The following is a 12,949-nucleotide window of genomic DNA, read 5'->3' on the forward strand; positions in this document are numbered from 1 at the left end:
AGCCAAAACACATCAGAAAGGCAACTTCTGATTGGCTTAAAAAAAAAAAAAAAAAAAAAAAAAGTCCAGACTTGAATCCAATTGAAATGCAGTGGCATAACCTTAAAATGGCCGTTCGTGCTCGAAAACCCTCAATTTTTGCTGAATTCCAACAATTCTGCAAGGAAGAGTGAGCCAAAATATCTCCACAGAGACGTGAAAGAGCCATTGCCAGTTATAGAAAACGTCTGACTTCAGTTGTTGCTGCTGACGATGACCCAACCAGTTATTAGGTTTAGGGGGCCATTACGTTTTCACACTTTGACAAGTTTTTTTCCCTAATAAATGAAATCGTTTAAAAACAGCATTTTAAGTTCACTTGCGTTATAGTTGTGATATTTACATTTGGTAGCTCTTAAACATTACAGTGGGGGAAACTATGCAAAAATAAGAAATTGAGAAACGAGCCAATACTTTTTCACAGCACTGTATGTGTAAATATATAACATATATATTACACACTCACACACACAAAGTAAGCCTGCTATATTAAAATACTTTGTGGAGTTTTGACATTTGTTTGTGTGAAATGCTCCACTTAGTATTCTCGACTTGAGAGGCTGCCAACCCTTTCAAGAGCGGAACCAGCTTAACACGCCACAATATATCAATTCAACAGATCTTTTTTATGCCAAATGTTTACAGTAGAACAAACAGTAAAAGATTCAAACAGCAAACCGAACAGTTGAAAGAGTACAACACACAATCTTCAGTTGTGTTCCCACTCAGGACGAAGCAGAAGTCAAAACTATATTCGCTTGAGATGTGTAACTGAGGTTGAACAGCTTAATGTAAAGGCTTGACTCTGATGTGCTGCTTGAGTCTGACCACAAAATGCTTGTAAATGTCAATACAGACAAGACTTCAGGGGGTAATGCTTCATTATTAGAGCTTCCTGAAAGGCCTAACAGGATTAAACGTCCATGTAAAACAAGATAAAATACAGTAAGGCACTTGCTAGACAAATCCAACTTAAATTCTAAACAAAAATGTCAAAATAAGACATTTACTGTCCGCAAAACAGTGACCACCCAGCAAACTGGTGTTGTAAATAAGCTGCACAAGTGCAAACAAAGCTTCTAGGGCCTAAAGCAAATCAATGGGCAGCAATAGGGAATGCACTTCAATCAGGTGCTGCCTCCTAAAGCCCATGAGAAGTAACTGCACATCCAGTTTTCAAAAACAAATATTCTGATGTCAGTAACAAGTGTCAAATCAATTTGTAATACTTAACAAGTGTCAAATCAATTTGTAATACTTTTTCACTGGTTTCATAATTTTAAACAAGTATACATGGCTGAACAAAGACTAAATGTCTATATTAAAAATGGAAAAACGGGTGAGAAAACAACTGAAAATTCTCTGGACGGCAAGCAGCATTAAACTACACGTCAGATTATTACATGGCATTTTTTTTTTTTTTGTTAAAGCATTCTGTATGCTTGTTACTGTTTGAATGTATATTTATTTTTGTTGCATCCTGCAAGTTGACTTAGTGAAACGGTTTTAGGGGAAAGGCCAGTTATGATCAGGTACTATATGGTTTTCATTATTATACCTTCCAAAAGAAGATTTACCTAAAACATTCCAGGAAGCAAAGTGGCTCGATTGATCCTGTTCTGGGCAAAAACTCCAAGTCCCTTTGGCTTTGGACATTACATATATTTGTTTGACATGAGCTTTGTCATTAAAAAAAGAAAAAAAAAATACAAAGGATGACAACACTTTGAACTTTTCCAAAGACTGGCTTGAGGAACACGGAACAGAAAAGAACTGGTTTGAAGTCATCAGCCACTGAGATGAGTATTCTTACGCACACTTGCATGAGGGAGTGGCAAAACTCATTCCCATCTTCAATGGCAACTTGGGAGAAGGCCTGGAAAACTCAAACATCATCTTAGAATGTGGACGTTCACAACATTCTTTTATGTAAGCCAATTTAATTGCACTGGATGGAAAGAAATATAGTTTGTGTTCCTACGTTCGACACATGGCTTTGACGACTGAGTAGAAAGACTAGGAGGAAAATAGCAATTAGCAACCTTCTTAAACTAAAAGCCTATTATTCACCTTAGCCCCAGCCACTAACACCAGGTTAGCAGCATCCATTTCCCAGGCGCAGGAGTAACACTATCAACTTGTCTTCTCACCAAGAAAATAAAAAGATAGTGGGCTGAAGTTGTCCTTGAATATTACAAATAATCATGTTCTCCTCTACATTCATGGAGATGCACGAAAACTGACTCAACATCTGAATTTCTACGAAAACCCTAATAGTTCGGAATGAGATTTGAAATAAACTAGTGGTTGACGAGCCCTTGTAGCATCATCATGAGGCGTCGTGCTCTCTTGGTAAGAGGGCTGTGGGGGTCCTGCTGCATGAAGGCAAAGAGCTTCGGTCTGACTTGGGTCAGCACGGAGGCCATGTGATCTCTCGTTCGAGGATCACTGTGGTCCAGATTCATCAATGCGTCCTCCAAGTAGCTGCACATGGGACCCAGAGAAAGACTTGGATCAGAACAAGTCACTGATTCTTGCACAAAACATTTACATCATCTTTACAGACAGCTCTTCGCTTAAAGGCAAAAATCCACACAGTAATTTCATTGGTTGTCTTTAACACCTTCAGTCACCAGAGGTGTCAAGTAACGAAGTACAAGTCCTTTGTTACTGCCCATTTTTTAGCTGTCTAGTTGAGTATTTATTTTTCTGGCAACTTTTTACTTTTATGCCTTACTTTTTTTAACAAAAATATCTGTACTTTCTTCTACTGACATTTTCAAAATGAGTTTGTTACTTTTAAAACCTATGGTTAGCGACGATGCAGGCTAAATGACTGGGTGGTTAAACAGCCCACTTGTTCCAGTGTTTTTTTGTTTGTTTGTTTAAATAGACCTTAATTCCTATAAAGCGGGTATCTTTAAATGGCAGGTATTGTCACATAGCCGTTTTTTCTCACATAGGCCGCAGTAACAGACATTCTATATTCAGTATTACAGTGTGATCACTTGACCATAATGAGCCAATCAAATAGTTTGTTTACTGGAAGAGATTTGAAGACTCAAGATGCTGCATTGCCTGTTCAAAAGGAAGGTTAACGTGAGAAAAGACAGTTTGTAAAAATGAATGTGCCAGTACTTTTCTATTCTTCCAGAAGCTAGCTCAAAACTGTTGTGTCTCAGATGTTGCAAGACCGTGGCTTTATTAACATTAATCAGCTCCTCCAAATGAAAGACGTATCCTAAATTCAACCAAACATATCCAATAGAAACCTGGTGGGGAGAACTCTGAATAGCAAGTGAATGTTCCTTCCAGATAGCATGGATTTTGGAGCAACAACGAGCATTTACAGACATTTTGATCATAAAAGAATGTGTCAATGCACCTGCCAAGACTACTCGAACTCAGGTAAACACTTTTTTTTTTTACTTGAAATGTGTATCAGAGCGGCACGGTAGATGACTGGTTAGAGCATCTGCCTCACAGTTCTGAGGACCGGGGTTCAATCCCCGGCCCCGCCTGTGTGGAGTTTGCATGTTCTCCCCGTGACTGCGTGGGTTTTCTCCGGGCACTCCGGTTTCCTCCCACATCCCAAAAACATGTGTGGTAGGTTAATTGACAACTCTAAATTGCCCGTAGGTGTGAATGTGAGTGCGAATGGTTGGCTGGCAAACAGTTCAGGGTGTACCCCGCCTCCTGCCGAATGATAGCGGGGATATGCTCCAGCCCGCCCGCGACCCTCGTGAGGAGAAGCGGCTCAGAAAATGGATGGATGTGCATCAGAGTTGCATGTTCAGTGTTACTTGAAATTTCGGCTTGATATGCCTCTGCTGCTGAACTTCAAATGAATGTGAGCCTTTTTTTGAGTTGCAGGCATTTTATATATATATATATATATATATAGTAATGAAAGGTAGGGCTGAGGTGTTTGTGCGTGTTTAGTGGATATTTACTTAGTGTACTTTCTTTGTATTTAAATGTAAACTGTTAAGGGCTTGGATATGTGTTTGTCACTTTATTTTAAATGTTTTTACGTACATTAAAAGAATATTGTTACCAGTATTGTATATTGTCAAACTGCCTGGAAATTGAGTGAACCATGAGCTTTTTAAAAAAAAAAAAAAAAAAAAAATTGTAACTTTTTATTTTTAATAAAGCCAGCGAATGTATGGCTCGCTGGCTGTAAATTATGTCACGTTTGAGCATTAACATAATATTTCAAACATTTATTTCAGTGGGCAAATGTGTTTGAAACACATCGAGCTTTTTACAATTTTTAACTGCAGTATATACCTTTTTTTCCCCAATAGTACAAATAAATGCTAGTCTTTTTTTTTAGTTAAACCTATCTTTTTAAATTTTGTTTTGTCCATTATTGCTCCCAGAGAAAGCGGGCCAATCATCTAGAGAGATACAAAAATCTCCCTATATGTATTTTAATATTGGGTTGGAAAATATTTTTATTATTATTTTTTTTTTTAAGTACCGTATTTTCACGACCATAAGGCGCACTTAAAAGTCTTAAATTTTCTCCAAAATGGACGGGCGCCTTATGTGTGCACCGAGTTCTATAATCTAATTACGCGGAGGAACATGGGAATCGAACAGCCGCGAGAGAATTCAAGATCAACAAATCCATGGTTCGCAAGTGAAGGAAGCATGAAAACGAGCTTCGCCAAGTCAAGAAGACAAAGCTGAGTTTCCGCAGAAACAAGGCGAGTTGGCCCGAGTTGGAAGACCAACTCGAGCAATGAATTAATGAGCGCAGCCGGTAGAAGGGTCACTGCAGTCACCATTCGACTGCGTGCAATAACTCGGAGCTTGCCATCATTCCGGGAGGCTTGACGAAGGAACTCCAACCACTGGACATCGGTGTAAACAGGGCGTTCAAAGTGAAGTTGCGAGCGGCGTGGGAGTGATGGATGACAGATGGCGAACACATCTTTACTAATCTAGGAGGCAGCGCCAGGCGAGTTATGCCACAATTTGTGAATGGATTGTGGATGCTTGGGCTAACGTGTCTGCTTGCACTGTTGTTCGAGCCTTCGTAAAAGCCGGCATCAATTCTGAGGAACCGCACGACGAGACTGAGTCAGACAATGACGAGAGGGAACCTGGCGTTTTTGATGGAGAACTTGCCCAGCTGTTCATTTCGGATACAGATGATGAGGACTTTGATGGATTTGTGGATGAGGAATGATTAAAAAAAAATAACGTGAGTACATTGTTAAATACTTCAATAAAGTACAACCGAACTCAGTTTTGCTCCGACTTCCTTTTTAAAAACATACTCTAGCATGCATGGGAGCATATGTTTTAAGCTAGCGTACATTTTACCATGTCTGCGCCCAATAATACGGTGCGCCTTATATATGTGTTAAATACAGAAATAGACCCTGTAACTGAGTCTCAGCCCTTAAAGGCTTTCCTGGCAACCTGCTCACTTGGGGAAATGAATATTTTGTGTTTTCACACACAAAAATGCAGTGGAATGAATTTGTCATCTACGGCTGCACCCTCTCCTCTTGCTCCTGCCACCCTGCATCTCTCTTTGTAATTAATTGTTACAGTCAGACATCTGGTGGTGTTTAGTGTCCAGCAGCTTTACGGTCTTAACAGTTTAAATGACCATTCATCTCTATGGGAACAGTATACCCCTTCCCGATCTGTAGTGCCAACTGGCCACAGACAGGTTTACACATGCAGGACAACTGTGTCAAAGCCCCATATTAGTGACGCTAATTCTATTGATTAGATTAATCCAAAATATAATTGATTGGAAGTCTGCAAAAGGCGTATTTTTTAGGAATTTCTAAACAACAGCAGAATTAGGGATTCCCACTAAATATTACTGAAATTTCTCAGGAGAGCTTTAGCAATGATTAGTTAGTTAGTAAGCCCTAGCCCAGACCCAGGATGTGTAGCTATTCCACTTAGAGCTAATAAAAGTTCATAATGAACCACACCCTCCTCCTCTATGGGGCCATAGCCCAGCTGCAAACCAGAGAGGTGTCTGATCTCTACACCAGGCTATAAAGAGACATTGCTTTGCTAGGGGAATTGTTTGACTTCAAAAACAGCAGAAGGGAGGAAAGGATGCACATACTCAGAGTCAAAGGGGACATAAAGATGGTTAGGTAGATGCTCTCTGAAGAGACAATTATCACAGGTGTCAAATTCAAGGACCACATTCGGCCCGCCACATCAATTTATGTGGGCCCGCGAAAGCAAATCAAGTGAGTTGACTTCATGTTTCTTACTAAAATAACAACATTGCAAATCGTCTTCCCTTTTATATAACGTTGATTGCAAACATTTTTGTTACCATCCATCCATTTTCTACCGCTTATCCGAGGTCGGGTCGCGGCGGCAGTAGCTTTAGCAGGGACGCCCAGACTTCCCTCTCCCCAGCCACTTCATCCATCTCTTCCGGGTGGATCCCAAGGCGTTCCCTGGCCAGCCGAAGGATGTAGTCTCAACAATGTGTCCTGGGTCGTCCCCGGGGTCTCCTCCCGGTGGGACATGCCCGGAACAACTCACCAGGGAGGCGTCCGGGAGGCATCCGAAACAGATGCCCCCTTTCGGCTTAGCTCCTTCTTTACCACAACGGATCGATACAAAGTCTGCATCACTGCAGACGCTGCACCGATCCGCCTGTCGATCTCCCGTTCCATTCTTCCCTCACTCGTGACAAGACCCCAAGATACTTGAACTCATCCACTTGGGGCAGGATCTCATCCCCGACCCGGAGAGGGCACACCACCCTTTTCCGACTGAGGACCATGGTCTCAGATTTGGAGGTGCTGATTCTCCTCCCAGCCGCTTCACACTCAGTTGCGAACTGCTCCAGTGAGAGTTGGAGGTCATGGCTTGATGAAGCCAACAGAACCACATCATCTGCAAAAAGCAGAGATGCAATACTGAGGCCACCAAACCGGAACCCCTCTACGCCTTGGCTGCGCCAAGAAATTCTGTCCATAAAAGTTATGAACAGAATCAGTGACAAAGGGCAGCCTTGGCGGAGTCCAACCCTCACCGGAAACGAGTTCGACTTACTGCCGGATATGCGGACCAAACTCTGACTCCGGTCGTACAGGGACCGAACAGCCCGTATCTGGGCGTTCGGTACCCCATACTCCCGAAGCACCCCCCACAGGACCCCCCGAGGGACACGGTCGAACGCCTTCTCCAAGTCCACAGAACACATGTAAACTGGTTGGGCGAACTCCCATGCACCCTCAAGGACCCTGCCAAGGGTGTAGAGGTGGTCCACTGTTCCACGGCCAGCACAAAAACCACACTGGTCCTCCTGAATCTGAGATTCAACGAGATGGGAACGTCTGGTGGAATCCTCTGTCAGAAGGAGTTTCAACTCCCACCTCCGACAGAACTTTGGCTCATGTTCCGCGGGAGGCAGGGGACATCGAGTCCGAGTAGACCATGTTCCGCGCCTCCATTGCTGAGGCGGCCGACCGGAGCTGTGGCCGTAAGGTGGTTGGTGCCTGTCGTGGTGGCAATCCCCGAACCCGTTCGTGGCCACCAACGGTGAGGGATGCCGTCAAGCTGAAGAAGAAGTCCTATCAGGCCTTTCTGGCCTGTGGGACTCCTGAGGCAGCTGATGGGTACTGGCTGGCCAAGCGGAATGCAGCTTTGTTGGTCGCTGAAGCAAAAACTCGGGCATGGGAGGAGTTCTTTGAGGCCATGGAGAAAGACTTCCGGACGGCTTTGAGGAAATTCTGGTCCACCATCCGGCGTCTCAGGAGGGGGAAGAAGTGCACCATCAACACTGTGTATAGTGGGGATGGGGCGCTGCTGACCTTGACTCGGGACGTTGTGAGCCGGTGGGGAGAATACTTCGAAGACATCCTCAATTCCACAGACACGCCATCGCCATGAGGGAGCAGAGTCTGGGTTCTCTGAGGCGGTCTCTCCTATCTCTGGGGTTGAGGTCACCGAGGTGGTTAAAAAGCTCCTCGGTGACAAGGCCCTGGCAGTGGATTTGATTCACCCAGAGTTCCTCAAGGCTCTGGATGTAGGGCTGTACTGGTTGACACGCCTCTGCAACATCGCGTGGACATCGGGGACAGTGCCTCTGGATTGGCAGACTGGGGTGGTGGTCCCCCTTTTTAAGAAAGGGGGACCACCACCTTTTTGTGTATATGTAATAACGAGGCAATTGTACATTTACTGTATATGTGTTCGAGCTCATGACAGCCCTCAGAGGTAAACCATAACTACGACGTGACCTGCAGCAAAAATGAGTTTGACACCCCTGATCTAGAGGAAGAAAAAACTACGTTCAGACAACATGTATAAGACAGACAAAGAAAAAATATAGTACAAGTGCAGAACTCATTAATCCAATCAAAAGCTACAAGGACAAAATATTTGTTATTCACACAATTATCCCCATATCTTAGACTGGCACGGAGCGAAGGAACAAAACCCGTAAGGTTCAGCAGTAACACCACAGTTAGGGCCATAGATGTTCAGGTACTTTGAAATTCTGTTGTACCACTTTGTGCCATTGTCCCCAACCCATTCTAAGATGTGTACTATTTGGATGCTTTTGTGTTCTTATTCCTATATTAACATCTTATTTAAATATTACAAAGGTAAATTTATTCAACATTTCATAAATTAAGAACAATTAAAATACATTTTAAAACTGACACATCCCTAAAAGTAAAAATCTCACACCCCGGGTAAACAGACTCATTGGCCAAATTAACATGATAGGATTCTGTGAAAGTAAATTGAGACAAGAGTAGACCTGTTGCAAGAGGACTGGCAATTCCAAATAGGTGTGAATGGAGCAGTGTTTCATTTTAAAATCCAGCAGATGATGCTATGGTGACAAAGCGCTTATTGTCAAAAACGTTCTTCCCAATCGTCCCGTGACAAAGGGCTTATTGTCAAAAACGTTCTTCCCAATCGTCCCGAACCGACAGTATTCTATTCCGTCCTGTTCATTTGGGATGCATGCCATTTGTATTTTTGCTTTTTACTCTTTGAATTGAATGAAATTCAAATGTACTCTTTCGCAAGAAAAGCCATGTGATTTTTGAATGACTATTGGTATAGAATGGCGACTGTGTCTGTGCCCTACCTGATTTTGAGCTCAGAGCGAGTATTGAGGTTGGATGACAGTTGTTGTATGAGTGACAGGAGCACAGGCTGGCTGAGAGGGCAGGGTTGTTGTCCAAACACCTGCTGGGAGTCAATGGTCTCACACACATACAAGACCAAGTTCAGATCTGTAGCTGAGAGAGCCTGGACAGGGAGTAAGAACATTATATTATTCAGCTGAAAACAAATTCATGAATCTTTGATGCACTCATTGCCAGTCCTGTCCAAGCAACATAATGATTGCAAAAATAAAGTATGACCCATAGGAATTACAGATTTCTGCATAAATTGGTCATAGAATGTAATCTGATCATGTAAGCCCCAATAGACAAACAGTTAACTTAAACCGCACAATTACGTTTTCATATTTTCATTGAACAAGTAAACATCACAGTAGAGGGTGGAAAAGCATGGGCAGCAATAACCTGTAGTTGCTGTAATAACCTGTAGTTTCCTGTAGTTGGCATTCTTCCTGCTCAACAGCCAGGAGGAAATTTGGACCATTCGTCTTTGCAGAACTTTCAGTATATTCAGCAATGTACTTGGAATGTCTGGTCTGAATCGCCCACTTGATGTCATGCCACAGAATCTTGAGAGGGTCTAGAAGGCGTATTTTCTTCTGTTTCAGCACGTCTGTGCTGTTTCCCGGTCTGTGTGCCCTGCCTCTCCGCCCTGCCTGCCCCCCTGGATTTTAAATGCATCACACACACATCCCACGTTTTAATGCACCACATAAACCCATCTCTGGGGGGCGGTGGGTCGTGGATGGGGGGGATTTGGCTGTTAGGCAGCAGTGCCTGGCAGCCCTGCCCCCCTCGGCTCACTGACCTCTCCAGATTTTAATGCACTGATACACGGGGTAGGGCCAATGACTGCCAGTTGGGGACCTGGCAGTCATAGTATCAGGGGGAAAGGTGGGTTCTCAGTTGCATGGCGATGCTCCTGAGGCCGGGCCTCCCCCAGGCTGGATGACTGCTTGGTGTCGGGGCTTCCTTCTCTTTTTAAAGAACTGATTCTAATGATTCAGTACACTCAAAGGAACTGCCGTACTCATTACTATAGGTTAAAGACCTTACAAAGGGCCACAAAAAAAGTCTTGCAAATTTGACAAACCACAGAGGAGAGTGTTTTGAAAAAGCCTGCCAAATTTGAATGAATTGAAAAATAAAAATCACCAAGTATGTACAGTGGAACCTTAATAGAACGGACCAATAGTGGCCATGGTTGGATACAGCCGATTGGTCCGTTACGTTGAAGCACTTTTTTTTTAGGCCATGTGCACCCATGTAAAGTACAAAATTGTTTTGTAGGGTTTTTTGTGTGGCCGAAAACGCCCAATACAGTGATTGCAAGTAAACCTAAAAAAGTTTGAAAATGTTTGAAATTTTAACATTCTATCCAAACTTAACACGCCGGTGTGCTTGGTAATGTTGACATTGTTGACATACAGTACTCATCATAGGCGAGTCGCTTTCATGAGCTTTCGAGGAATTAGTGTGCTTCCTAGTTCCAAATCCATTGCCAAAGGCTTGACAAAAAAACTGTTACTGTACCAAAAATAGCATGTTCCAGACTCCAAAGACTTGTGCTTTGTACTGCTCAGAGTTAGCCATGCTGCTCGCTCTCTATGCATAATAGATATAACCATCATTACAAGGCCGCCCCATGGGCACGTCTTTTGGATTTGGATCTAGTCATATTGTATATCTGTGACCCGGAAAAACAGTGGTGTGAAGAAGTGTTTGTCCCCTTCCTGATTTCTTATTTTTTTACGTTTGTCACATTTAAATGTTTTCCCACCATCAAACAAATTTAAATATTAGTCAAAGACAACAAGTAAACACAAAATGCAGTTTTAAATGGTTTTATTATTAAGGGAGGAAAACAATCCAAACCAACATGGATGGCACTGTGTGAAAAGGTGATAGCCCTCTAAACCTAAAAATGCTTGACAGCAACAATCGTTTGCGACAACTTGCAATGAGTATCTTAGAGCGGATTTTGACCCACTCATCTTTGCAGAATTGTTATAATTCAGCCACACTGGAGGGTTCTCGAGGATAAACCGCCTTTATAAGGTCATGCCACAGGATCTAAATAGAATTCACATCAGGACTTTGACAAGGCCACTCCCAAGTCTTTATTTTGGTTTTTTTTCAGCCATTTAGAGGTTGTTGTTTTTTTCCACACAGGGCAATGTAAGGGGGGATTTTTTCAGAATCAGAATCATCTTTATCTGCCAAGTGTGTCAAAAACTTGTCTCTGGTTGCTGGAGCCACTCTAGTACGACGACAAACAGTCAATTGACAGAGAATACTTTTGAGACAAAGACAAAAAACACAGTCACTGAGCAATAAAAGGTTACCAGTTATGTGGTAATGCCGGTACAATATATATATATATATTTTTTTTTCCTTGAAAACAAAATTCAGCTGGCAGCCTGGATGAATATACAGACACTGTCACATCCTATATCAGTTTCTATGTAATTTCGCACATTCAATAACAACAAGCCGTGGTTCACTGCCAAACTTAAGAAACTTCACCAGGTTAAAGAGGACACATATCGAAGTGGGGATATGGCCCTGTATAATCGCGCTAGAAACCAAGCTGACGAAATAAATTAACATTGCAAAGAGAAAGTATGCAGTAAATTTAGAAAAACAGTTTAACGCTAACGGGACTAAATCAGTCTGGCATGCATTACAAATGCAAGTGACCAACCCCTGAAGCTGAAAACAAAAGACTATCCAACGAATTGAACACCTACTGCATATTTCAAAAGGACACTTTGCCAATTATACATTACTCGTGCACTCATTGTAGTAGTCTCCCCACGCTGCACTGTTGGCATATCTGTTGTTGACCAATATTGACATTGTCCCAGATTATCGCACTACTCATCACTTTAAACCAAATCATCAAAAAAGAAAAAAAAGTATAATAATTGTACCTCAGTGACTGTGTTTTTTATGCATTTACGTCTCAAAAGTATTCTCTGTCAATTGACTGTCTGTTGTCGTACAAGAGCGGCTACAACTACCGGAGACAAATCCCTCGTGGGTTTTTGACATACCTGGTGAATAAAGATGATTCTGATTCTGACAACTGTCCAAAAAGATGCAGAGTCCTCTAACAATTACAGAAGTTTGAAATGACTAATAGAACAATAGTCCGGTGCAATGACCATTGTGCAAAGTTTGCAGAGACTTCAAGAAATTGATGCAGTTTAAAGTGACGAGTAGTGCGAAAATCTGGGACAATGTCGATTGTGCAAATGTTGCACATGCTACTCAGGCACATGAGTGGCCAGTATTGGTCAACAACAGATATGTAATTATTTTCTCCCTTAATAATAAAAAATCATTTTAAAACTCCTATTTTGTGTTTAGTTCTGTTTCTAATAGTTAAATTAGTTTGATGATGGGAAACATTTAAATGTGACAAACATGCAAAAAAAAATACAAAATAAAAAAATCAGGAAGGGGGCAAAAACTTTTTCACACCACTGTACGTCAGTCACATTCTATGCCTGCATTGCGCCACAGTGCCAGTAAACAACAGCAACCAATTCTGGAACGAACAGACTTTGTCAATGGCATTTTAAGTCAAAAATGGGAAAAAAATTTGGACACACTGTTCAGTCCCAACGGTCTGTTTTATCCGATATCCACTATATCGGGGTCTGTTTTGTGGAGGATCCACTGTATACATAAGGCTCTGAAATAATGAAAAATATGGTTCGCTTTCAAGCTGCAGGACTGTGTGGGCATGTCCGTTG

At 42.3% G+C, this 12,949-nt stretch overlaps 1 protein-coding gene across 1 annotated transcript in view; it reads right to left on the bottom strand.

Moving 5' to 3' along the window:
• Positions 1 to 646: 646 nt before the first annotated feature.
• edc4 (enhancer of mRNA decapping 4) overlaps positions 647 to 12,949 on the bottom strand; it is an 80,663-nt gene continuing 68,360 nt past the window's right edge. Inside the window, 2 exon segments of the mRNA XM_061677481.1 lie at positions 647 to 2,523; positions 9,149 to 9,312. Of these exon segments, the coding sequence (XP_061533465.1) occupies positions 2,340 to 2,523; positions 9,149 to 9,312 (348 nt within the window). The 3' untranslated portion in view covers positions 647 to 2,339.

Source organism: Phycodurus eques, chromosome 5, assembly GCF_024500275.1.
Source record: "Phycodurus eques isolate BA_2022a chromosome 5, UOR_Pequ_1.1, whole genome shotgun sequence".
NCBI lineage: Eukaryota > Metazoa > Chordata > Actinopteri > Syngnathiformes > Syngnathidae > Phycodurus > Phycodurus eques.